This window comes from Pituophis catenifer, unplaced genomic scaffold, assembly GCF_029215685.1.
Source record: "Pituophis catenifer annectens isolate HBS135680 unplaced genomic scaffold, rPitCat1.0.hap2 SCAF_2, whole genome shotgun sequence".
Classification (NCBI taxonomy): domain Eukaryota; kingdom Metazoa; phylum Chordata; class Lepidosauria; order Squamata; family Colubridae; genus Pituophis; species Pituophis catenifer.
In genome coordinates, this window is record NW_027256882.1 from 246,700,163 (window position 1) to 246,724,418 (window position 24,256).

Here is a 24,256-nt window from a genome sequence, read left to right on the forward strand (position 1 = left end):
AAAAATTTAATAATAATAATAATAATAATAATAATAATAATAATAATAATAATAATAATAAGAATAATATATGAAATCCCACTAAGATGGCTTGCAGAACACACTCCCCTTCTTGCTCCTTTTTTAAGGACTTATGCTATTATGGGCATATGTAGCTTAACAGCATCTCACATTTCTGCCACGTGTTAAAATTGGCCTTGAAGACTGAACAAATGATACAGCCGGTCTTCGCAGCAGACCAAATTGTGTGGACTTGTAAAAAGCTTCCACATCAGAGGAGTTCAGTTCCTTTGCCCTCCCAGATGTTTATAACTATCATAGTTCTGAAGATTGTTTACCTGGCTAACCTAGTTAAGCTTTTTCCAAGTCCATTTCTTTCTCTTGTTTACTGCATAATCTATACATTTTTTTTGCACTAACAAATCTGTCAAAATATTCACACACATATATATATATAACTGAATAACTGTTTAGGGTTATTCAGAAATAAATTGTACAGTACTAAATTCAGAAGTAAAAGGATTATCATTTTCAATCTCATCATCAATGAGTTTATCATCCAGTAATTTATAGATAAACAGCAATAAAAATGATCTGTGATGTTTATATTACTTATTTATGCTGATCTCACCATGCTGCAATACGTAGGTATTATCTGTTTACTGCATCAAATTGGGCAATCTACAGTCCAAAGATTACATGTGGACTTCGGACTATTTTTTGTTATTTCAAGAGATCTCTTTTAAATTCTGAATTTTGGCAGTGTTTTGATCTGAGCAAGGAATGAACCATAGTGAGAAATTCTTCCAATAGAGTTATAGATATTTTTGCTGGTTGTAGAAGCATTACTTTCTATTTATTTGCTTAAAGGCCTCACTGAGAATATAATAGTTTGATCTAAGAAGAGCAGATAAAGTAGTTATGGGGTTGTTAAAAAAAATTAAAGAGCAAGTAATATATTTTATTTATTTAACCTTGCACAATTTCTGATTTCAAAAGCTGACAAATTATCTACTTGCTTCCTTGACCCATATGAATAACATTAGAAGTGAAGGGAAATAATAACAGGGACATGATAACTAATAGTAGAATATAATATACAGGAATAATAGAATAAGTAGAAACTTGTTATTCTGTAAACATTTGTTTCAGCTAAACATTTGTTTCCTGCAACACATATATGCTGCATTAGGCCTCTGTAAAGTATTTGTTATCCGTCAAACATATGCTGCTGCCATCAGTCTGAACCCCCATCAATCTTATTCTTGGTTTTCTCGTACCATCTGGAGCCTGGCACCTATCTTGGGTTGGAGCTGCAAACATCATCATCAGGGTTTACGCAGTGGACACATATGGGGCAGTGGTGGGTTGTTACCAGTTCACCCTGGGTCGGATGAACTGGTAGCGGCGGCAGCAGGAGGCTCCGCCCACCTGGGTGCTTCTGTGTTGTTAGCACCCAGTTCTGTTCCCTGTAGCACCAGGGACAGAAGTGGTATCCAGCAGGTTCTGACCAATTCTGGAGAACCGGTAACGGAAATTTTGAGTAGTTCAGAGAACCGGTAAATACCACCTCTGACTGGCCCCGCCCCCATCTATTCTCTGCCTCCCGAGTCCCAGCTGATCGGGAGGAAATGGGGATTTTGCAGTAACCTTCTCCTGGAGTGGGGAGGGAATGGAGATTTTACAGTATCCTTCCCCTGCCACACCTACCAAGCCACGCCATGCCTCGCCCATGCCTCGCCCATGCCCACAGAACCAGTAGTAAAAAAATTTGAATCCCATCACTGACCAGGGGGCCTAGTGGCAAATGGGAAGAAGAGAACAAAGGAATACCCAAGGATGAGATAAGGTTGATGTGGAGCCATCTATCTTTTGCAGGACTATGAGGAACATGAAAACCTAAATCAGGAGGCTGGAATTGGGGACCAAGCTGATGTTTCCAAAAATATAAAAAGGACACCATACCTTCTCTACATGTCTCTTTTTTATATGCTTGGAACGGTTTACCCAGCTCTTTGCTTTGATCAAATTAAACACTGATTCTTTCTCAAGCTTCTGCTTAAGTTCTTCTTTTGGCTCATTGTTGGCTTAAGCGCATCGCTGAACCTTACAAAAGAACAGGATAAAATAATTCAGCCATTTGATGATTATAGTGCAAAAAACATGACTGCATAAAAAGTTTATGAAGAACCACAGTTTAAGCAATATATGAATAAGCTGCAAATTCTAACTAATTAAAAAAATAAAAATGTACTTTTTCAAATAGTTGTTCTGCAGTTTCCAAACATGCTGGGCATATAGACAAACATACTTGGAGGACACCAGACTGAGGGAGGTGCTGCTGACCGCTTACTAATAAAGGAGAACATTTATAGCTCAGGGTTGATATGAGGGGTCCTCTCAGTTTAGCATTGACGATGTTACTTAATTTGGGTAATGAAATGTCTGCAATAAAAGAAGCAAGCTCAGAGAGCACCAAGGATCCTTCATGACTGCTTGCTGTCAGACGTGCTGAGAAAAAGAAACTGAACAGGAAATTCCTGCTTAGTAATACATTTGAAACTTTGCCCAGAACAGAAACTGTTAAGTAATGTTGAGCACAATGAGTAATTTAAAATGGAGTTGATTTAGGGAAAGCACATCCTGCAAATGAAAACGTACCATACCATAAGTTAAATACTTTCTGAGGTTCTTTGGTAAATTATAGATGTTAAGTACCGTGTTTCCCCAAAAACAAGACCCTGACTTATATTTTTTTGAACCCCGAAATAAGCGCTTGGCCTTATTTTTGGGGAGCTCTTATTATTTTGGGGTATGTGGAGCAAGATGGGGCTCCTCTTGCCATCTTACCTTATTTCCAGCTCTGCGTTTAAATATTTCTGGGGAGGGCTTATTTTCAGGGGAGGCTTATTTTAGCGCATGTGCTCAAAAGCCCGAATGAGCTTATTATCAGGGATTGTCTTATTTTTGGGGAAACAGGGTAGTGGGTGGAGTGAAGAGGCAGAAACCAATGTGTGACTTCAGCTCTTTATTAGAACAAGTTAAATCCAAGCAAAGCTTGCCCTTTTATAGGGGCTGCCAGACAGCTCGACCAGGGGTGGGTTCTACTTACCTTTACTATCAGTTCGCAACGGGAGCACAACAGAAGCTTCTGCGCATGCGCAGATCATCAATTATGATATCCGGGTGGGTGGGTGGAGCCTCCCACTGCTTTTACTACCAGTTCTAAAGAACCGGACAGAACCGTGAGCAACCCACCACTGGGCTCGACCAATCAGTTTAAACTATTCTTCCCACCTGGACGGCGGACTTGAGTGAAGCCTTCACTTCTTCGGCTTCACTCCATGTTTACTGAGTATTCAACAACAGACACAAATAAAATAATTCCCTAAATATATTTACTTAGAAGAGCTAACTGATTTCAACAAAATTTACTCTCCAGCAATTAGGTGTAGCAGTACTGCAATAAACTCCAATTGCTCAAAAGAATATTTGTTTAGATCTTGTGAGCAGATCTTGTAGTGTAATGAAAGCATTTGGCAAAGAAGAAAAAAATGTGAGAAAATCTCAAAATATTTGCAAAATGCAAATGTATATGTTAAATAATTCACCAAATTTGGCTAAAGAAATAAGCAATATTATCAACAAATTTTAAAACAGCTTTGTTGAGTCTAATGCCTTCCAGATCTCTTGGATTGGAAGCCCCATTTTCCTCAGCCAGTCTAATGCATTTTGAGAAAACTAGGAAAAACAATTTTAAAGCAATTATGAAACAAGAATGATGAAGGATAGCCAATAAAAAGTAGAATTTGAGGAAAAATAAGTATTTTTGTGTGAACGGCCATTTAATAAGCTTTTCAAAATACATCTGTATAAATTAGCACTCTCAAAATTATTCACAAAACAGAAAGAACAACATTGTGTTTAACTGTCAGTCTGATTCTTAATTCATTGCATTTATGGGTGAGGACCAGAAATTAATAAGGCTTGCTTTGGCAAGTAGTAGGTGTTTGTTTGTGTAAGTAGCTCTTATTAATGCAGATGAAAGAGATGCAATACAGTATAATCAAAACACCCAGTGCTGTAATATCTCTAAATGTTTATACACTCTGTTAACTCTCCTTTTTTGGTATGAATATATAGACTGATTTCTTCCAAACTATTGCCATTGTGTCATTATCCAGATTTGCTGGAAGAGTTTGTTTAGAACATTTACAGATTCTTCTTCTATTGGTGCCATAAATCTGCAAATATTCCATCAATTGCTGCAACCCTCTAACTTGGTGATGCCTGAGTCTGATCTTAATTCATCTTCGAATACTAGATTCTTGTAAGTAGAGAAACTTTTCTAAAGTGTCTTGGATGCTGGCAACTCTGTTGAACAGACTGTCAATATACTCCTTCGATCTTGGTTTGATCTTCTGGAATCAGTTGCTATCAGTCCTTTGACACTCACTGAGCTGGTAGATCAGAAAGGTTGGTGGTTCAAATCCCTAGTACAGGTCTCCTGTGTGAACAGGGGGTTAGACTAGATGACCTCCAAGGTCCCCTCCAACTCTGTTACTGTTATACCAATTTGAGGATGGAACCTTCTTCTGAATTTGAAGATCTTTTTGGAAAAGTTTCCTTTTTTTCATATCTATTTCTATCTTCCATGTCTTTACAAATGTCATTGTAATAAGGCTTCTTGTTTCTTCAACAGATCTCTGAACAAGACTTTTAAAGTTCCTTTCTGAGATCTTTGCCTTTCTTGGCTTTGGCATTTTATTTCTTTCTGTCAATCTCTACTGTTTGTTCTGACAGCTTTCTTTCCTTCTTTCTTTTTTTGCTGATCTTTGGCAGTGTCTTTTCACATTAATCATGAACATCTTATTTGATTTTATACCACAGTTGTTCTGGTTTCCTATGAATAAGATTCAGGACTTTAAAATTATTCCTATCTTTACACTAGAACCTCTGCTATGGGAAATTAGGAAGAATCAGGGAATAAAGGGGCTGAAGGTGAGATCTGAAGAATATAAAACTCAGGCATTCGCGGATGATTTGGTTTTTATTGTAGAGGATCCATTAGAATCAGGTAAAAACTTGCTTCAGGAGATAGAGAAGTATGGTAGAGTTGCAGGTCTCCGAATCAACAAAGACAAGACGAAGATTATAATAAAGAATATGACATGAAATCGTTGGAATGAATTGGAGAGAGAATTGGGCCTTCAAGTGACTAAAATAATAAAATACTTGGGTATTTGGATGTCTTCTAAAAATACGTCTATTATGGCAGATAAGCCATAATTTAGCCCAAACAAAGACAGACCTAGAAAAGTGGGAGCACCTGCAACTCTCCTTACTTGGTAGGATAGCTACGATTAAAACCCACGTACTTCCGAAATGGAACTACTTATTTCAGACTGCCCCCGCGAGACTAGATAGTGGTTTTTTTAAACTGCTAGATAGTTATGTGAAGAAATCTGTGTGGCAGAAGAAGCCCCGGATAAAACTTAAAATGCTCCAAGAGGCTCCATGTAGAGGGGGATTTGGTCTTCCGAAATGGGAGTTTTACTACCAAGCGGCTAATTTAACTTGGATCAGAGACTGGATGCTTTTAAATAGGAAGAGGACTCTTACATTGGAGGGTTATGATTTGTGTCAAGGTTGGCACCATTTTCTATGGAGGGAGAGGGGCAAGAAATGTGGACAGTTTAAGAGACACTACCTTCGGAGAATATTATTAGAATCTTGGGAAAGAGTTAGGAACAGGCATTATTCAATGATTCCGATTTGGTTTGCCCCATTAGAGGCAGTAACACATGCAACACTATATAATAAGGAAATACCATTGACTTATCAGGATTTGCTTGACCCTCAAGGGGAATTGAAGACCCAAGAGGAGCTTACAAAACAGGGCAAAAAGGTAGACTGGTGGGCGTATGCCCAAATACAATCGAGAGTCAGAAGGGACCAAAGAAAGGAGGGAATATATAGGTCACTACAGGAGTTAGATAAAATCTTATTGGGAATTGAAAAGAAATTACTTTCAAGGTGCTACCAGTTCTTAGTATCATGATGGATTGGTGAGGAGGTGATTAAGGACACTATGATTGCCTGGGGGAAGAACCTCGGATTTTCTCCAAATCTGGATAAATGGGATGAGATATGGAATAGGAATATAAAACTTACTTTGTCAACCCCCTACAAGGAAAATATTTATAAAATGGTCTATCGTTGGCATAACCCCCCCAGCAAGAATCGCAAGAATGTTCCCGGGAGTTTCTCCGGCATGCTGGAAGTGTGGGAATGGTTGTGGGACGTATTACTACCAATGGTGGACGTGCCCCAAAGCAGGCAAATATTGGCAGTGATGGGATTCTGCCAGTTCTAGGCGGTTCGGCCGAACCGTTTGTTAAATTGCTGGCTCACCCCGCCCCTTGCCCCGCCCCTCCACACCACTATTTATTGCCAATAAATAGTGGTCGATGAGGGGCGGGCGAGCCAGCAATTTAACAAATGGTTTGGTGGTTTTTTTGTAGTTTATTGGCCTCGCAGCACACCGAACCGTTAGTTAAATTGCTGGCTCGCCTGCCCCCGGCCCCGCCTCCCACCCACGCGCCAGCCTACCCTGGCTAGGAGGTGCAGGGGGGCGCTAGAGGCAAAAGGGGGTGGCAGAGAGGCGCTAAGTGGCAAGGAGGGTAGCCCCCACCCTTTGGCCTGTGCAGTTACCGCCTTGCAAGTAAACAGCAAGAAAAAACAACTTCTTTCAGCTTCAGCATAGGCTAATTGATTAGATCTGCCTCCCGACTCTCAGCTGATTTGCTCTCAGCTGTTTTGCTCAGGGCTCTGCTGCTTGCTAAATTGCTGGAACAGATTTTTTTTTTCTCCTTGTGCAAACCAAGCTCAAAACGAAACTGAAAGTAAAACAGGCTGTTGGCTTTTCTGTTTGCTGCAAGGTTGGAAAATCAGGCAGCAGATTTCTTTTCTTTTTCCTCACCAAAAAAGGTAGGTGCAAACAATGGGAAATTTAGGGCAAAAGAGGAGAGTTCAAGATTTTAAAACACAAAAGAAAAAAAGCTCTATTTAAATAGGGAATTGTAATAATGGAGATACTATTAATTGTATATTGTGTTGAAAGCAGAAATGGTTAAGTTGTGGTTTGGAGGAATATATGGGGGAAATTATTTGGTTTATTATTATTGGTAAATATAATTAATTGATTTGTAAGAAATTGGACTGCATGGAAATAATTGGAATATTCATGTTCATATTGATTAATATACAAAAAAGATAGTTATATATAACTAATTGATTTATATTAAAATGTTGAATTTGTATTAAACAACTGTAATATTACATAATTAACCAATGTGAGGATGGATATAAAAATAGATGACAATGGGAAGGGGTATAATATAGAATAGAAGGGAAAAATTGAATTTGATTTAAGATTAGAGATGAGGATGAAGGGTAATATTGGTTTTTAAAAAAAAATAGATGAGGAATAAATATGGCAAAAAGGAAATATAGAAATTGTAAATTTAATTGAAATAAGTAAACAATGTTTAAATTTGTGAACTGGCCAAATACTCTATTCAAAGAAAATAAATTGTATGTTTGTATGTGTGTTTCTAATTATTGCTATTTATTCATATTTGTTCTCTTTTATTCTTTAAAGTTTAACAATTCATTCTTTATCTTAATATATTTATATTTGTTTCGGGTTGCCTTTCTTCCATTTCATCTTTTTTACTGTACAGCAATCTTTCTCCTCAAACCTACCACCTCTCTCTTTTCTTTCCTTCTTACTTTCTTTACCCCCACTTCTTCTCCTCCCTACTTCCTCTTCCTTTCTCCTTCTCCTCTCTTCCTCCCTCTCTTACCCTCACTCCTATTCTAATTTCCCTTCCCTTCCTTCTTCCCTTCTTTTCCTTCCCTCTCTCTCCTTCTTTCTTCCATCTCTCTTCTCCTTCCTTCATCCCTCTCTATTGCTGTATCCTTTTGTGCATATGGATTACTCAGAGGGCTGGAAAAGTTATTTTTGTCTGATCCTCGCACTTTTGACCAATCCTTGAATTTAGGACTGTCCTCACATTTTACATTTTGCGCCCTATCTTGTCACCGTGGTGAAGAGAAGTAGTGGTGAAATGACTGACACAGTTGTTAAGAATGCCGCAACAGGCATAAATGTGAGGATGGTCATAAGTGTGAGGACCGGTCAAAAATGCGAGGACCAGTGAGAAATGACTTTTTTCAGCCCTCTGAATAGTCACTATGTGCATATGGACTAGTCAGAGGGCTGAAAAAGTTATTTTTGACCGGTCCTCACACTTTTGACCAGTCCTTGAACTTAGGACTGTCCTCACATTTTGCGTTTTGCACCCTATCTTGTAACCGTGGTGAAGAGAAGTAGTGGTAAAATGACTGACACAGTTGTTAAGAATGCTGCAACGGGCATAAACGTGAGGATGGTCATAAGTCATCACATGACCAGCTAGCCATGCCCACCCAGTCACGTGACCACCAAGCCACACCCCCAACTAAGCCACGCCCACAGAACCAGTTGTTAAGAAAATTGAATCCCACCACTGAATATTGGTCCAAGGTTCGGAACTGGATGGTGGAAATTACAGGATATAATATAGAGCTGAAACCAGAGATTTTTTAATTAGGAATGAAACCAGACAAAATAACTAAGGAAAAATGGAATTTGATCCTCCACATCACTACTGCCGCTAGGATACTATACGCGCAAGAATGGAAAAACGAATTAATACCCACAGAAAATAAATTGATTTGGAAAATTACAGAATGCGCAGAGGCATTACTTAGGAACCAAAAAGATTCTGATTATTACAAATGTTGGAATTTATGGTATAATTGGGTGAAAGAAAAGAGAGGGAAATGAAATGGATTGTATTAGTGGTATAGGTGCAGATTTGTGTACGTTAGTTGCAATAACCTTGTATGTATATACGTAAAGTATTGTATTTTTAAAAATGAAAATAAACTTTTTTAAAACAATTATTCCTGATGTTCTTGGAAAGGGTGGGCATATGCTCAAGATCCTATTGTGGAAATTGATTGAGGGCTTTCTTCTTCCACTTTAGTTTAATTTGAAATTTTCAAATGAAGAGTTCACGATTGATTCTACAGTCCTACCCTGGTCCATATCCTTCTTATAACTGAGCTCTTTTACTTTCTTATAATAATAATACAACCAATTTGTTTTCTCTGTATGCCATTGGGGATGTCCATGTATGCAGGCACTATTTTGTTGTTGGAAGGTTATATTAAGAATAAAGAAATAATTGGACTGGCAGGAATTAGTAAACTGTTCTGCTTTATTTCATTTTCTTAGACTCCAAGACCAATTACTATATATATTTTAATGCTTCCCTATACAAGGGGGCAGTGCCCCAGCACTTTAAGGAAGCTGTGGTCTGCCTTCTTCTTAAGAAGCCATTGCTGGACTCCACCTAATTGTATAATTTCTGAACTCTCTCCAATCTTCTCTTTTTTGGGAAGGTTGTTGAGAAGGTGGTTGTGCGGCAGCTCCAGAGGTTTCTGGATGAAACGGATTATCTCAACCCCAACAATCAGGATTCAGTCCTGGATTTGGGACAGAAATTGCTTTGGTCGTACTTTTGGATGATCTCTGGCAGGACCAGGATAGGGATAGTGCATCCATCCTTGCTCTACTTGACCTCTCGGTGGCTTTCAATACCATCGACCATGGTATTCTCCTGGGGTGGCTTCGGGGGATGGGAGTGGGAGGCCTTGTGCTATCCTGGTTCACTTTCTTCCTCTGCGGCCGCTCTCAGTCATTGTTGATAGGAGGGGAGAGATCCAGCCCTCACCCACTGCTTTACAGGGTTCCACAGAGCCCAATACTCTCTACACTCCTGTTCAACATTTATATGAAGCCGCTGGGTGAGATCATCCATCACCATGGACTGAGGTATCACCAATATGCTGATGATACTCAGCTGTATGTCTCGGCCCGTGGTGAGTTAAGTGATGCCGTGTCCTCCCTCCCGCAGTGCCTGGAGGCTGTTAGAGGTGGATGGGGAGCAACGGGTTGAAACAAAACCCTTGCAAGACCGAGTGGCTCTGGGTTTGGGGTTCATTGGCTCAGGGAGAATTGTCACCTTTGGTCTTGGATGGGGTGGCACCGAACAGACCCTGTGTGTAATCTAGAGCAGGGGTGAAATCTAAAATTTGTTATTACTGGTTCTGTGGGCATGGCTTGGTGGGGGGGGGGGTAACGTGACTGGGTGGGCATGGCCAACTTTTTTTTTTAACTTTTAAAAGCATTTTTTTCTACAACTTTAAGAGGTTGTAGAAAAAAATGCTTTTAGAAGCCTCTGACGATCAGGCAACTCAGCTGGGATCGCCAGAGGCTTTTAAAGGCATTTTTTTTCTACAACCTCTTTGGCCGAAGAGGCCGAAGTTCCAGTTGGTGCAAAATGATACATGTGCACACCAGGGCCTGCACAAAACCACATGGTTTTGTGCAGGCCCTGGTGTGCACCTGTATCACCACTCCTGCAGGAGCTGCATTGGTTGCCGATTTGCTTCCGGATGCAATTCAAGGTGCTGGTTATCACCTTTAAAGCCCTTCATGGCTTGGAACCAAGTTATCTGAGGGACCGTCTCTTGTTAGTCACATCTACCTGACCCATCAGAGCAGGGAGGCAGGGAATGTTGTAGGTCCCATCCCCAAGGGAGATACACCTGTTGGTACCCAGAAGAAGGGCATTCTCTGTCGTGGCTCCCTCTCTCTGGAACATCATTCCCCCAGAGATTAGCATGGCCCCCACTCTAATACTCTTCCAGAAGGTGCTGAAGACCTGGTTCTGCCAGCAGGCCTGGGGAAGCCAGAGTGGGATGGAACCCATTAAATGGCTCGTGTGATCTGTTGTTGCCAGGGCGGGGGGTGGGAGGTGATTTTGTTATATTATACTATATTAATTTGTTTGGTTCTTTTTGTTACTTTTTATTGTTTTAAATGTGGTTTTATATTCTGTAAGCCACCTTGAATTGCCATGGGCGAATAGGCAGCAATATAAATTCAATCAATCAATAAATAAATATACAGTATATTTTCTATCTTAATATTTCAACTTTAGCATTGCAGTCTCTAACCAAAGCAGTATATTCTACTTTTATGTTCTGTCAGTTTCAAATTGAATATGACTATAAACTCATTAACCTCCTCTTCTTTTGCATTAGTGGATGGAGCATAAATGTGGATAATTGTCACATTAAGGCTTCTCCATAAACTTTAATTGATAATAGTTGGTCCTTTGTAGTCAAGCATTGCTCTTGCTATATCCTTCCTGATATAAAAGCAACACTTTTTGTTTCCTGAATAATAAAAGCATGACATTCATTTATTCAGACCATCTGAATTCACTGATGCCTAAGACATCGATGTATCATCAATTTATTTCACCTTTGCTGTGCTGACCTTTTCCTTGTTCATGCTTTTTATATTCCATGTTCCCGGGTATCATTTTTTTCTTAGCAGCTGTAGATTTTCTTTTCCTGCATGGCAACATCAACAACAATTATATGTCTCTAAGGCTTTAATCTGGCCATCTTGTAAACACAATTCGTACTCTAAAGATCCTCAGATTTTCCTCAGTAAAATGTTGAGCACTGTCTCACTTGAGAGCCATCACCCACCACTATGCTGTTTCATTTTATATTTTCTATCCATGTGGCTTTCTTGATAAAATACAGAAATGGTTTATCACTGCCTTTTCCTACACAGTATGAAATGATGCCCTTGCCATTCCCAGGAACACCTTCCACCACCGCCATGATGAAGCAATATAGCAGGACCATGGGAGTTAATAATTCTGTACATGTATCTTAAATGAAATAAGCAAATACTTTATAATATACTAGCTGCTTTGACCTGCTTCTTATTTTGACTTTTATATTCCCAAGAAGCTGAATAAAATATAAAAATAGAAATAACCTGGACTTCAAGTGAGTGAATACAGCTAGTCCTCGACTTATGACTATAATTAAACCCAAAATTTCCATTACTAAGAAAGATCGTGGTTAAGTGAGTTCTGCTCCATTTTAGGACCATACTTGCCACACTTGCTAAGCGAATCACTGCAGTTTGTTAAATTAGCAACACGGTTGTTAAGTGAATCTGGCTTCCCCGTTGACTGTGCTTGTCAGAAGGTCGCTAAAGGGTATCCCTTGCTGGTGGCCAAGCATCAGAATTTTAATCACGTGACCATGAGGATGCTGCAATAGTCGTAAGTGGGAAAAACAGTCGTAAGTCACTTTTTTCAGTGTTGTAACTTTAAATGGTCACTAAATGAATGGTTGTAAGTCAAGGACCACCTGTATATGCATATATCTAATGACTAGCTGGACGCCCATGCTTCGCTACGAAACTCTGTGCTCAGGCTTGATAAATTGACACTTGCAGCCAGGGCCGGATTTAGATGAAAAGAGGCCCTAGGCTATTCCACTTATGAGGCCCTTTCACCTATAGTGAAAGTGTAATTTTAATTATTTTAATTTTGCTAACAATTTGAATGTAAGCCCCTCTTGATCTTGAGGCCCTAGGCTGAAGTCTAGTTAGCCTAAGGTGACCAGACGTCCCGCTTTTGACGGGACAGTCCCACTTTTGAGCAATTTGTCCCGTGTCCCGCGGCGTTTCAAAAAAGTCCCGATTTTTCTTGAGCCCCAGCTGATGGCTAGAAGAAAAAAAAACTGTTTAAACTCTTGCCCGGGGCTTCAAAGGGCCGCCCTACAGGCAATCAGTGTAAAGCAGTTTTTTTTCCCCCCTAGCTAAGCTTCAGAAACGAAACCGAAACCAGGGTCTTTGGTGCAGCGTGACAAAATGAGGCAGAGAGAGATTTATTTTTATTTTTATTTTTCCTCCCCAAAAAAGGTAGGTGAAAAACTGCAAACAATGGGAAATTTAGGAGGAGAGTTCAAGATTTTAAAACACAAAGGAAAAAAAGCTGTATTTAACTAGGGAATTGTAATAATTGAGATACTATTAATTGTATATTGTGTTGAAAGCAGAAATGGTTAAGTTGTGGTTCGGAGGAATATATGGGAGAAATTATTTGGTTTATTATTATTGGTAAATATAATTAATTGATTTGTAAGAAATTGGATTGCATGGAAATAATTGGAATATTCATGTTCATATTGATTAATATACAAAAAAGATAGTTTTATAACTAATTGATTTATATTAAAATGTTGAATTTGTATTAAACAACTGTATTACATAATTACATAATTAAACAATGTGAGGATGGATATAAAAATAGATGACAATGGGAAGGGGTATAATATAGAATAGAAGGGAAAAATTGAATTTGATTAAGATTAGAGATGAGGATGAAGGGTAATATTGGTTTTTTTAAAAAATAGATGAGGAATAAATATGGCAAAAAGGAAATATAGAAATTGTAAATTTAATTGAAATGACTAAACGCTGTTTAAATTTGTGAACCAGCCAAATATTCTGTTCAAAGAAAATACATTGTATGTTTGTATGTGTGTTTCTAATTATTGCTATTTATTCATATTTGTTCTCTTTTATTCTTTAAAGTTTAACAATTCATTCTTTATCTTAATATCTTTATATTTGCTTGGGGTTGGCTTTCTTCCCTTTCATCTTTTTTATTGTACAGCAATCTTTCTCCTCAAGCCTACCACCTCTCTCTTTTCTTTCCTTCTTACTTTCTCTTCCCCCCACCCTCTTTTTCTCCTCCCTACTTCCTCTTTCTTTCTCCTTCTCCTCCTCTCTTCCTCCCTCTCTTACCCTCACTCCTACTCTAATTTCCATTCCTTCATCCCTCTCTATTGCTGTAATCCTTTAATGCATATGGACTACTCAGAGGGCTGAAAAAGTTATTTTTGACTGGTCCTCACACTTTTGACCAGTCCTCGAACTTACGACTGTCCTCACATTTTACATTTTTGCCCTATCTTGTCACCATGTTGAAGAGAAGCAGTTGTGAAATGAGTGACATGGTTGTTAAGAATGCTGCATGGGCATAAATGTGAGGATGGTCATAAGTGTGAGGACCAGTCAAAAGTGTGGGGACCTGTCAGAAATGACTTTTCAGCCCTCTGAGTAGTCCCTATACACATAGCCATGGCCACCCGGTCACATGACCAGGTAGCCACGCCCACCCAGTCACATGGCCTCCAAGCCACGCCCACATAATAAGCCACGCCCACAATGGTGTCCTTACCAATGTTAAAATCTGTTCACCTTACCCTATAGACATAGCCATGGCCACCCGGTCACATGACCAGCTAGCCACGCCCACCCAGTCACATGACCAGCTAGCCACACCCACAAAATAAGCCACGCCCACAATGTCCCTCTTTACCAATGTTAAAATCTGGTCACCTTAAGTTAGCCTATAGGAAAATCCGGCCCTGCTTGCAGCCTGAAACTTAATGTAGAATGTGCAACTCCATAACATCAGAGTGTGTTAATATAATACAACTGGCAATTGGAACAGAGGGGAAGGGGGGAGTAAATGTCCCAGCCTGCAGCATCCATCGGTATTCATCTGGCTAGCATCCTGTCAGTGTGTGAGAGAGTTGAGGGTTGTTTGGAAACTCAAACAGTATTTGCTGTGTGAGCAAGAAGGAGACAGGAAGGAGTCTTGGCGTGACTTAGCTCAACTGTTCTGTAGTAAAGCTGCTTGCTGCTGTGAAAGTAAAACTGAAAGTGAAACTCCTCTGCTTGAGTTTTGCACTTGGAACAGATTTCTTTTCAGGTGGTGAGGGGGAGTACAACTCCTTAGCATCAGAGTGTGATGGGGCCTAAACAGGCAGTGGCATGAATTGCTTTCCTTCCGTCCTCAATTTCATATTTTTTCCCTTTCTGTTCAATCATGTCTAATTCTTAGAGATTGCCTGGACAGGTTCCCGCACTTTTCTTAACAAGGTTTTTCAGATGTGGTTTGCCATTGCCTCTTTTCTAGGGCTGAAGCAAAGTGACTGGCCCAAGGTCACCCAGCTGGCTTTATGCTAAGGTGAGACTAGAACTCATGGTTTCTAGTTTGATGTCTTAAGCCCTACATCAAACTGACTTCCTAAATTACAGGCACAACATACAGAAACATTAGAAAGCAGTCAGCAAAAGTTGGTCAGATCATATGAGAGTATCCCTGCAAAGGCAGGGACAATGGCCAGTAAGGATGTTGGGAGTTGGAACTTCACTAACTTCTGCCCATGTTTGTCTCTCAATACTGAGGCAACTTCAACTCTTCTTCTTAACTTTCCAAAGGGACTGTCACTTGGAAACATGTTCTAATTTTTCATGATCTGGGTGTGTTCTGATTTAGTCATCATTCAACTCTGAGTGATACCAAAGCACCTGCCACACCTTGGCTAAAAACCAAAGGAAACCCTTCCCTGAGCAGCACCGTAACTTATTTACAGCTCTTCCCCCCCACCCACGTCATTCCATCTTTCTATTGGCCAGTTACCACGCGCGATTCCGCCGTCACTCAATCAACAGCCAATGACCGCAGGTCCCCTGTACCAAAGTGCAAGTAGAATCATAACAAAGAGTGGGGAGGGAGGTAGACTTGCTGCTTATTGGTTGCGGGGGAAATGCCAGCTGGGTTCGGATTGGCTACGTGAATGAGCCGCTCGACCGGGTGAGGAGATCGGAAACTAAGGCGAGGGAAGCCGCCTTAGCTGCGGGGATCCGTTGGTGACCTGAAGGATCCCATTTGCTGCCTTGGGGGTGGGGGAGACCCTTCGTTAGAGTCGAGGCTTTGACGAGTTAACCTTCCCCTGCTTCGCCCCCGGTAAGTAGGAGGAGATTACAGAAAACATCAGAGAAGGATCCTCTTTGCTTGATCTCACCAACCTCGGGAGATTTCGGCACGTGAGCGTTACATCACCTGCGGAGCCTTTTTCACGTCGGGCAGGGTACCTGATTGTCCATTACCGTTTTTAACCCGTGGAAATTTCAGGATAGTTGGGTTTAAAGTCAGGGGTCGTCGGACCGCAATGAAGGCAAAACGGTGGCATCTCTTTTCCCCATCGGAAGAGGAGAGACTTTGTTAGGCTGCGGGTGGAATCTGATAGCGATTTTTGGGACCACCAAATTTGATTAAAAAGGGTAAGCAGTCCTGAGCTTGCATTTCATTTTATGAAGTGTATAAAAAGACCAAACTGTTGTACGATTTAAATTGAGATCTCTGGGATGGGGAGGGAGACAGGTCAGTGATGCTTATGTATTACCAGATTTCTGATTTTTTTTTTTTCTTTCCTCGTTGGGTATCAGTGGTTAAGGTCTGAAAGAGTTGGGAATGTGAGAAGAGTTGTTTTAATTTAACGGAATTATTTGAAAGAATACTTAACGTTTGATTTATACCTTGCCTTTTGATTAAACTGAATGGTCTATGTAATAAACAACAAAAATACAGCATACAAAACAAAAATTTAAAATGTATAATTTAAAGCTAACATTTTCAACATTGTTAAGTGAAATATACTTTGGCTATTTTGCAAAGGTAAAAAGAGTGAGGGCTAAAAAGCAACACAACTAGGAACATATTTCTTAGTCTGGGAGTCACACAGTTCTATCTCCATATATTATCCATTAGGCACAACAGGCACAGTGTGTAGAGACTATGACATTTCGGGAACTTATGAAAATATTTTAAGTTAAAAAAATAAAATGTACAAAGTTACTGGTAAACTTAAAATTTGTATATCCTAAAAGTAAGATGGAAAGCCAATTTTGGGTAGTTGTTAAGGCATCTGAATAGAAACCAGGAGACCATGAGTTCTATTTCCACTTTAGGCATAAAGCCAGCTGGGTAGATTTGGGGACAGTCATTCTCTCTTAGCCCTAGGAAGGAGGCAATGACACCTTCAAAATCACTTCTGACATTGTGCCAAGAAACATTGAGCAGGGATTTGTTCAGGCAGTCACCAGGAGTCAATTGGAAGGCAAAATCAATCAATCAACCAATCAATATTAAATAAATAAATAATTAATCAAGGTATTGTTGCTCCTTTATTAAATATGAAATTTAATACTTTCTGCTTTAATTGTGCAGTAATTGCTTTAGAAAATCTTAGTAGTAATGGTTTGAAGGTAAGAAAAATATTAAAAATAGCTTACCTGGTTTTTTTTAAAAATAGTCACAGAAATTTGACATTCAACTATACAAAGGTTAAAATGGTTAATTTGAATTGAATAACTGCCAAAATACCATCACTGTTAAGAAATCTGGGGCATTTTATTAAGGAAGTGCCTCTGGTTTAAATATTGGGATAATCATTTATTTATTTATTTTTTGCAATTTGGAGACAAGTTGATTTATCTTAATGTTAATGCCAAACAGGAAAAGAAATCAATCTCAGGTGATTTTATTTTTAAATTGTTTTTTCCCCTTATAGGTTACAAAAAGAATGGAAGATACCTCTGATATAGATTCTTTGGCTACAAGGCTAAAAAATACAATGATTCAGTACTATAACATTGAGGACAATGAATGGAGAGTTGCTAGGAAAACAGTAAGTTATTGAGCAAGTTTTCTTATTTGAATAAGACATCAATATAAACATTTATATTGTATTAAATTGTGTTGATGACCATATTTGCTGTGCTAGTTTTAGAAAAATAGAACACAATATGGTGATTCTTAGCTTCCAAAAAAGTAAAAATGACCAACCAAACCTTTGGACAAGATGTGTTGCTATTATTTTGATAGTGATAAATTATACGTTATATTGTTTTTACATAAGTGCTATTAACTTTCTCTTTCTGCAGTGGTCTTAAAATGTATAAAATGTACTTAGTTTCTGAGTTGGATCAGTTTAAACATATTATTTAATGAATTCACATTTAAGTAATGTCTATAAATATAACAAAGGGGTGTGGTGGCTCAGTGGGTAAGACACTGAGCTTGTCGATCAAAAGGTCGGCAGTTCAGCGGTTCGAATCCCTAGTGCCACGTAATGGGTTGAGCTCCTGTTACTTCTGCCAACTGCCACCTTCTTCCAACCTAGCAGTTTGAAAGCACATAAAAAATGCAAGTAGAAAAATAGGGACCACCTTTGGTGGGAAGGTAACAGTGTTCTGTGCACCTTTGGCATTTAGTCATGCCAGCCACATGACCACTGCTGGACAGCGCTGGCTCCTCAGCTTTGAAACAGAGATGAGCACCACTACTCGTGCGAGGGGAACCTTTATCTTTACCTTATAAATATAATAATTTAGGGGTGGTGCATTGGTATCAATAAATGAAGATGGATATGCAAAATAGTAATTATCATATGTATTCTTTGTTATTTTTTAAAATAATGTTTCTGTATCCAGGAAGTTTTTAAGGTTTGCCTCTATGTGAAAAGTTCCTTCTAATAAAGTCTCTGAATAAGATCTGAAATACACTTTTTAAACACCTAATTGTGATCCTTCATTTTTTTTTCTGCAGAAAGATGTTACTGTTTGGCGTAAACCATCAGAAGAGTTCAGTGGGTATCTGTAAGTTGAACTTTAAATAAAACATTTGTACTAGATTAAACTACATGTGCATGTACGTGTGCTGATTTAATCAAAATAAATAATAAGATCTTGCAATATTAGAGCAAAATAAAAATTGGGCACCCACCAATACCTTATTATCAGAATTATGTTGTATACCATATCGCAAAACTGTCTGTTTATAGGAAGATGAGAATTATACTGAAATAGTCCGAGGTGACAGAATCTTGCAAATTAGCCTGTGTTTTCTTTTCCCTCCCTCTTATACTCCCGAGATTCAGGGGAAGCTGGCACAGTGTTGTTCTAAAACTTTTCTGTCTCCCTGGGCTTAACACATGCTTCCTTGTTGTCTAGATTTTGGATGTTTTCTATAAGATTATCTCCATAGCTCCTTACAATTATTTACTTAAATATCATAACTACAACATATCAAACTCATCAATTAGCCATGTTTGAAGCATGTAAACTATATATTTTTGTGCAACTGAAGGATAAATACACCTTCAGATTGGTTTTGTTGGTAAGTGCAATACACTGAATTATAGGACACAATATTATAATCCAGTCCTGAGGAATGAGTAATTTTTATAAGTGTAACTCCATCCTTTCAAATGGGATTTGTGCATAAATACTTGGAAGAGTTAGACACTTACTACAGAGGTTTATTAGTTTTTCAACAACTTCTAAAGATGTCTACAAATATCCTCATTGTAAGCTTTAACAGTTTTAAACCCTCTTCTATTAAATCTGGTCTTTAGCTATAAGACACAAGGTATTGTGGAAGATGATACCAATAGAATAATAGACCACATACGTCCTGGACCTTATCGGATCAGCTGGGATAGCCTGATGACCACAATGGACATTGTTGAAAAATATGAAGAGGTAATGCATGGACCATATTTCATGCACTTAGCACTTTTGGGGTTTTCATTTACAGATCATAACTATCAGGATTCTGATTAGCAAATGTAAGATGCATTATGTTTAACAATCAGTAAGAAATCAATTTGTGCATATGCTATAAGTGACATTCTTACTTATTCCTAAATTGGGGGCCTCAGTAGAGCTAGCTAACACATCTGAAATCTGCCCATCCCTGTCTAAAGTTCTTTATTAGAGAAAATCTGAAGAAATGAAGAAGGCATGATATGTAATTGTTTTAAAGGTCATAGTTGTAGAATACTCTAATTTAGATCTCTACTGATGGAAGGGCAAATATAGCCTTTCTCCCAAACTCTTTCATCCTGTACAGCACTTAACGCTGGCTGAATATAATTTTCGTGATCCTGAAAAGATTTTCTTGGCCTTAGAACAATATTAATACAGGTAGTTCTTGCTTAGTGACAATAATTGGAAGTGGAATTTCCATCATTAAGTGATGCAATCATAAAGTGCAATGTCACATGATTTACCAATTAGTGATGGCAGTCCCCAGTTACCATTGATAAGTGAATAACCATAGGTTGTTAAACGAGAACCTCACATGATCATGACTTCTGACTTCCTGCCGGCTTCCGCAGTGACTTGGCTTGTGGGAAGCTGGCAGGGAAGGTTGTGAAGGTTGCATGATCATGTGCAACAGTTGGAAATATGAGCTGATTGTTAAGCAATCAGATTGTGATCACATGACTGCTGGGGTGTTTCAACAGCCAGAACTTCAAGGACTGGTTGTAAGTACCTTTTGTTCAGCACCATCATAAGTTCAAACAGTTGATGAACAAGTGATCATTAACCAAGGAGCATCTGTATATGTACATACTGTACATACAGGCTGGATTAAAATATGCTGAACGAAGATTTGCTTAGCTATGATTTGTTGAATAAATTGCAATTAATTTGGTTCATTCAGTACCCTAAGCCAGAAATCCATTACATGTCAATGCAGTACATAAACCCTACCATTGTCTTTAGGACTTTTAATAAGGTTGCAAAAATTTGCTTAACAAAAATGAATCACCCATGCCTTTCTATGATCACTTTGCAGAATTGCTGTGTAATGCGTTATACTACAGCTGGTCAAATATTGAATATCATTGCACCAAGAGAGTTCATTGATTTCTCCTACACAACCAATTGTGAAGATGGACTGCTCTCATGTGGTAAATTCTCATTAATAATCTTTTATCTTCTAATCCAGCTTTGTAAGAGCAATCTAATGTATATATGATTTCCTTCAGATTTACAGCAGAATCTGAAATGTGCAGTTGCTGTTACTACACAGCAGTTATGTGCTAACTTTTTAAAATGAATATTACTTGTGTGAAAAGAATTATTGATATCAAAAAATTACCTGGTCAATTAAACCTGTTTTCTTCTGTCTGAAAAATAAATTTAGTACATTTGTGACAAATGTAAGGAGCCTTGGTGGCGCAGCAGACTAAAGTGCTGTTAAGTAGCACCAGCTGCCTGCAATTACTGCAAGTTCAAATCTCACCAGGTTCAAGGTCGATTCAGCCTTCCATCCTTTTGAGGTAGATAAAATGAGGACCCAGATTGTGGGGGCAATAAACTGACTTTGTATAAAAAAGAACACCGCTTGGGGGGGCCAAAAGCCCTACTAAGCAGGTATATACAAAAGTATGAAGGCTATTGCTTAACGCATTGTAAACCACCCTGAGTCTCCGGAGAAGGGGGGCATATAAATCGAACCAATAAATAAATAAATAAATTAAGTGTAGAAATATGGAGAAAATCCTTGATTATTATAATGGTTAATTCACTGGAAAAAATCAGTCATTTTAAGGCAAGGGTCACAAAAGCAGGGGCACCTTGACATTTTAAAAAACTATTTTATTCTTGATTATACTAATCCACAGAAAATAAAATTGAAGTACTTGCAGTATCATGAAATAATCAGCACAATGCTCTCAATAACTTTAGGCATGCATAAATGCTTCTTCACATGCTGATTTCCTTAATTTATATGGCTGAATAACAACTCTCCTGGTGAATAAAGTGATGGTTCAGGTCTGGGGTTTAGATAGTCCCTTCCTTTAAAATTTTACTTTCATCTGTACAAAACAATTTGGAACAGAAATTCTGAGCTTTGATATATAAAATAGTTGCATGTCTCCCTGAAATTATGTTTATGTGAGTGCACATGTGCCTAAGATAAATAATCTTTTCATGTCCCTTTATTTTATGCTTATTGTTTTGTATGCTTTTTTATTATGCAATTTCCAAAATGTTGTTCATTTAGTTAAAAAGTCATTTTAAAAATGTGTTCCTCTAGATCCTCATATAATTGCTGTTGATGTTGTTTGTTAAAATAGGTATTAGCCTGGATCATGGTGAAGTAAGGCCAAGTTTTGTTCGAGGATTTAACCACCCTTGTGGCTGGTTCTGCTTTCCACTCATGGACAATCCAAGACATAGTCTTTTAGTTGGCTTTATCCAGACGGACCTGCGTGGGATGCTCCCCCAATCAGTAGTAGACACAGCTATGGCTGGTACACTGATCAGTTTTTATTCTGATCTTAGGAAAGCTCTGAAGGCATAATTAGTGCAACTACAAATTCTCTGTATCATTCTTGATCTTTTTCTGTTTTACACAGCGCATATATATATGGAATTATATATATATAATTATGATATGTTGGAAAATTTCATGTGAAGACCTGTGATTTTCCATATTAGGTACAGTAGTTTTATTTGCACAGATCAATATATTTATTTTGAAATAAGACTCTCAGTTGAGATGATTGTTCTAAAGTTTTATCCATGTTTATGTTAGAAAAAAGTACATGTCCTAATTTTAAGACCTGACTTGTGTGAATTACTTTATTCTCTTGAACACAGAACGTTTTATAATTGTGGAAAGTGTTTTATCAGGGTATTAATTTCAAGGAATTTGATTTCCTAACAGCATGTTAGGAAACCAGAAACCAGTGTATTTGTGTTGAGGAACTTCTTCCCCATTGCCTTCTATATATCTTTACAGCAGAACGTCTGCTATTCTTGGAGTTTTAAACATAATTTAGGGTCCTTCTGTTCCAAGGCACTCTCTCACTCCATGGCTCAAAGCTATGGTCTTTATTGGACTATATTCAGTTATAGTCCCCCTCAATGCACTGAAGGTGATAGGAATGCAAATATACTGTTGACATTATTCCGAATACACAGAGACCTGTTTTTATGGTCTTAAGAAGTCTGCAGTTTTACAAGTAAGATCTTAGGTTAAGTTCACATACTTAGAGTTATCAGAACAATATATTGGTTCTGTGAAATGGCACACATTTCAGTGCAGCAGAATTGGTATGTTTTTTGGAGCTCTCCTTTCCATATTGGGAATACTGCAACACAATACAGTTGCACATTTGTTTTGGAAATGCTATTGTTATGTATCAGAGATCATCTGGGTCCCAGATGTGTATGTCTACTTATACTGTAGTACAGCGAGAATAGAAATCGCATTCCCAATCATTGCCTTGAGGGGCACTATAACTGAATTGTGATGTAAGCAATGAAACCAGGTACTGTGCTGCAAAAGCTGAGTGACTTGAAAGATTTTCGAGGACTTTTATCATCTCTTTCAAAATTGTTCCATGCTGTGCTTTTAAATTTTAGATTTTAAAACATTTGGCATTTAAGATGCTTATTTGAAAATTGTACATGATTTCTATAATTTAAAGTCTGACATTTTAAATTACCTTCTTTATTAAATATCATTTCAGTGGAAGGTTATATGGATGATAGGAATATGAAACACATATTATGTAGTCAAATTATATATTATAAGAAGACTGAGGCCATATTACAAATATCCATTTTTGTGGTACATGACTTTATAGTGGCAAGGGAGATAGCAATGTTTTCAATAAGAGAAAATACGCTAATATACTTGGCTTGTTATGTTAGACTAGCACCACCTGAGGATGTAAATATGGGATACTAAAGAATGAGCTCATAGCTGAGAGATTAAAATTGCTATAAATGCTTTACCTCAGCTTCTGCTTGTTCAATCATGGATAGAATAAAATATCCTGATCTTTAAAGAGCTTCCAAGTGATCCAGATTTAATTCATCAAGCCAGTAAGGTTTCACCACAGTGCTTATTCCAATTAAAAGAACAGAAGCATGGGTTTTAGGAAATGAACTATCCCATGTTTATTCCTCATGTATTCCCAGATCTCTGGAGCCATGATGATAGAGCAACATCACTCACCAAAAATAAGATTAAAGGATAGGGTTCAGATAAATACTTGTTTTTAGAACAGATGTAAGAAGCCATAGTAGTGAAGGAAATCAAGTAATGCAAAATGTAATTGTTCAGTCGTCTGGGTGTAGCAGCCTCAGGGTTTAAAATCTGCATCTGTTTCTTCCACCATTATGCAGGGATAGACTTATTGCAACTTATTTCGTAGTCTTCAATACAGAGGACTCCTATACCAGATATTGATAATTGATCTTTTTGAATCTATTTTTTGGGGGGAGGGGGGGAGCTTGGCAGCTTTAATCCCTACACTATTAGTTGATGTTCAAAAATGACACTTCCAACTAGAAGTCTTATAAAGCCATCTACTTCATAATGTACATTCTAAACATTTGCTGTGACCAGAATTTGGAGAACGTGTTTTTGTGAAAGAATTTAGAACAGTGTGTTGTTAAACCTCTTATGCCATAATTTTTAATTTTTTGAAATTATTATGGCTTAATGCATAGTTTGGAAACTCTATAGGAAACTTTGGCCTGAAAGTATATTTATTATGTGATATAACTTTTCATTAACATTAATTCACTCCATTTCCT

The 24,256-nt window shown here is 38.2% G+C and overlaps 1 protein-coding gene across 1 annotated transcript; it reads left to right on the forward strand.

Annotated features, from left to right (window-relative positions):
- Nucleotides 1–17,430: 17,430 nt before the first annotated feature.
- On the forward strand, nucleotides 17,431–22,007 carry STARD4 (StAR related lipid transfer domain containing 4). Its single transcript, XM_070935728.1, has 5 exons — nucleotides 17,431–17,535; nucleotides 18,456–18,505; nucleotides 19,264–19,390; nucleotides 20,493–20,607; nucleotides 21,781–22,007. Exons 1-5 carry the CDS (start codon nucleotides 17,431–17,433, stop codon nucleotides 22,005–22,007), a joined length of 624 nt encoding a protein of 207 aa, XP_070791829.1.
- The last annotated feature ends 2,249 nt before the right edge of the window (nucleotides 22,008–24,256 follow it).

Coding starts and splice junctions, on each gene's coding strand:
- STARD4 (XM_070935728.1), top strand. CDS start 17,431: ATGGAAGATACCTCTGATATAGATTCTTTGGCTACAAGGCTAAAAAAT. Junction 18,506..19,263: donor GAAGAGTTCAGTGGGTATCT/GTAAGTTGAACT, acceptor TCTGGTCTTTAG/CTATAAGACACAAGGTATTG. Junction 20,608..21,780: donor AGATGGACTGCTCTCATGTG/GTAAATTCTCAT, acceptor TTGTTAAAATAG/GTATTAGCCTGGATCATGGT.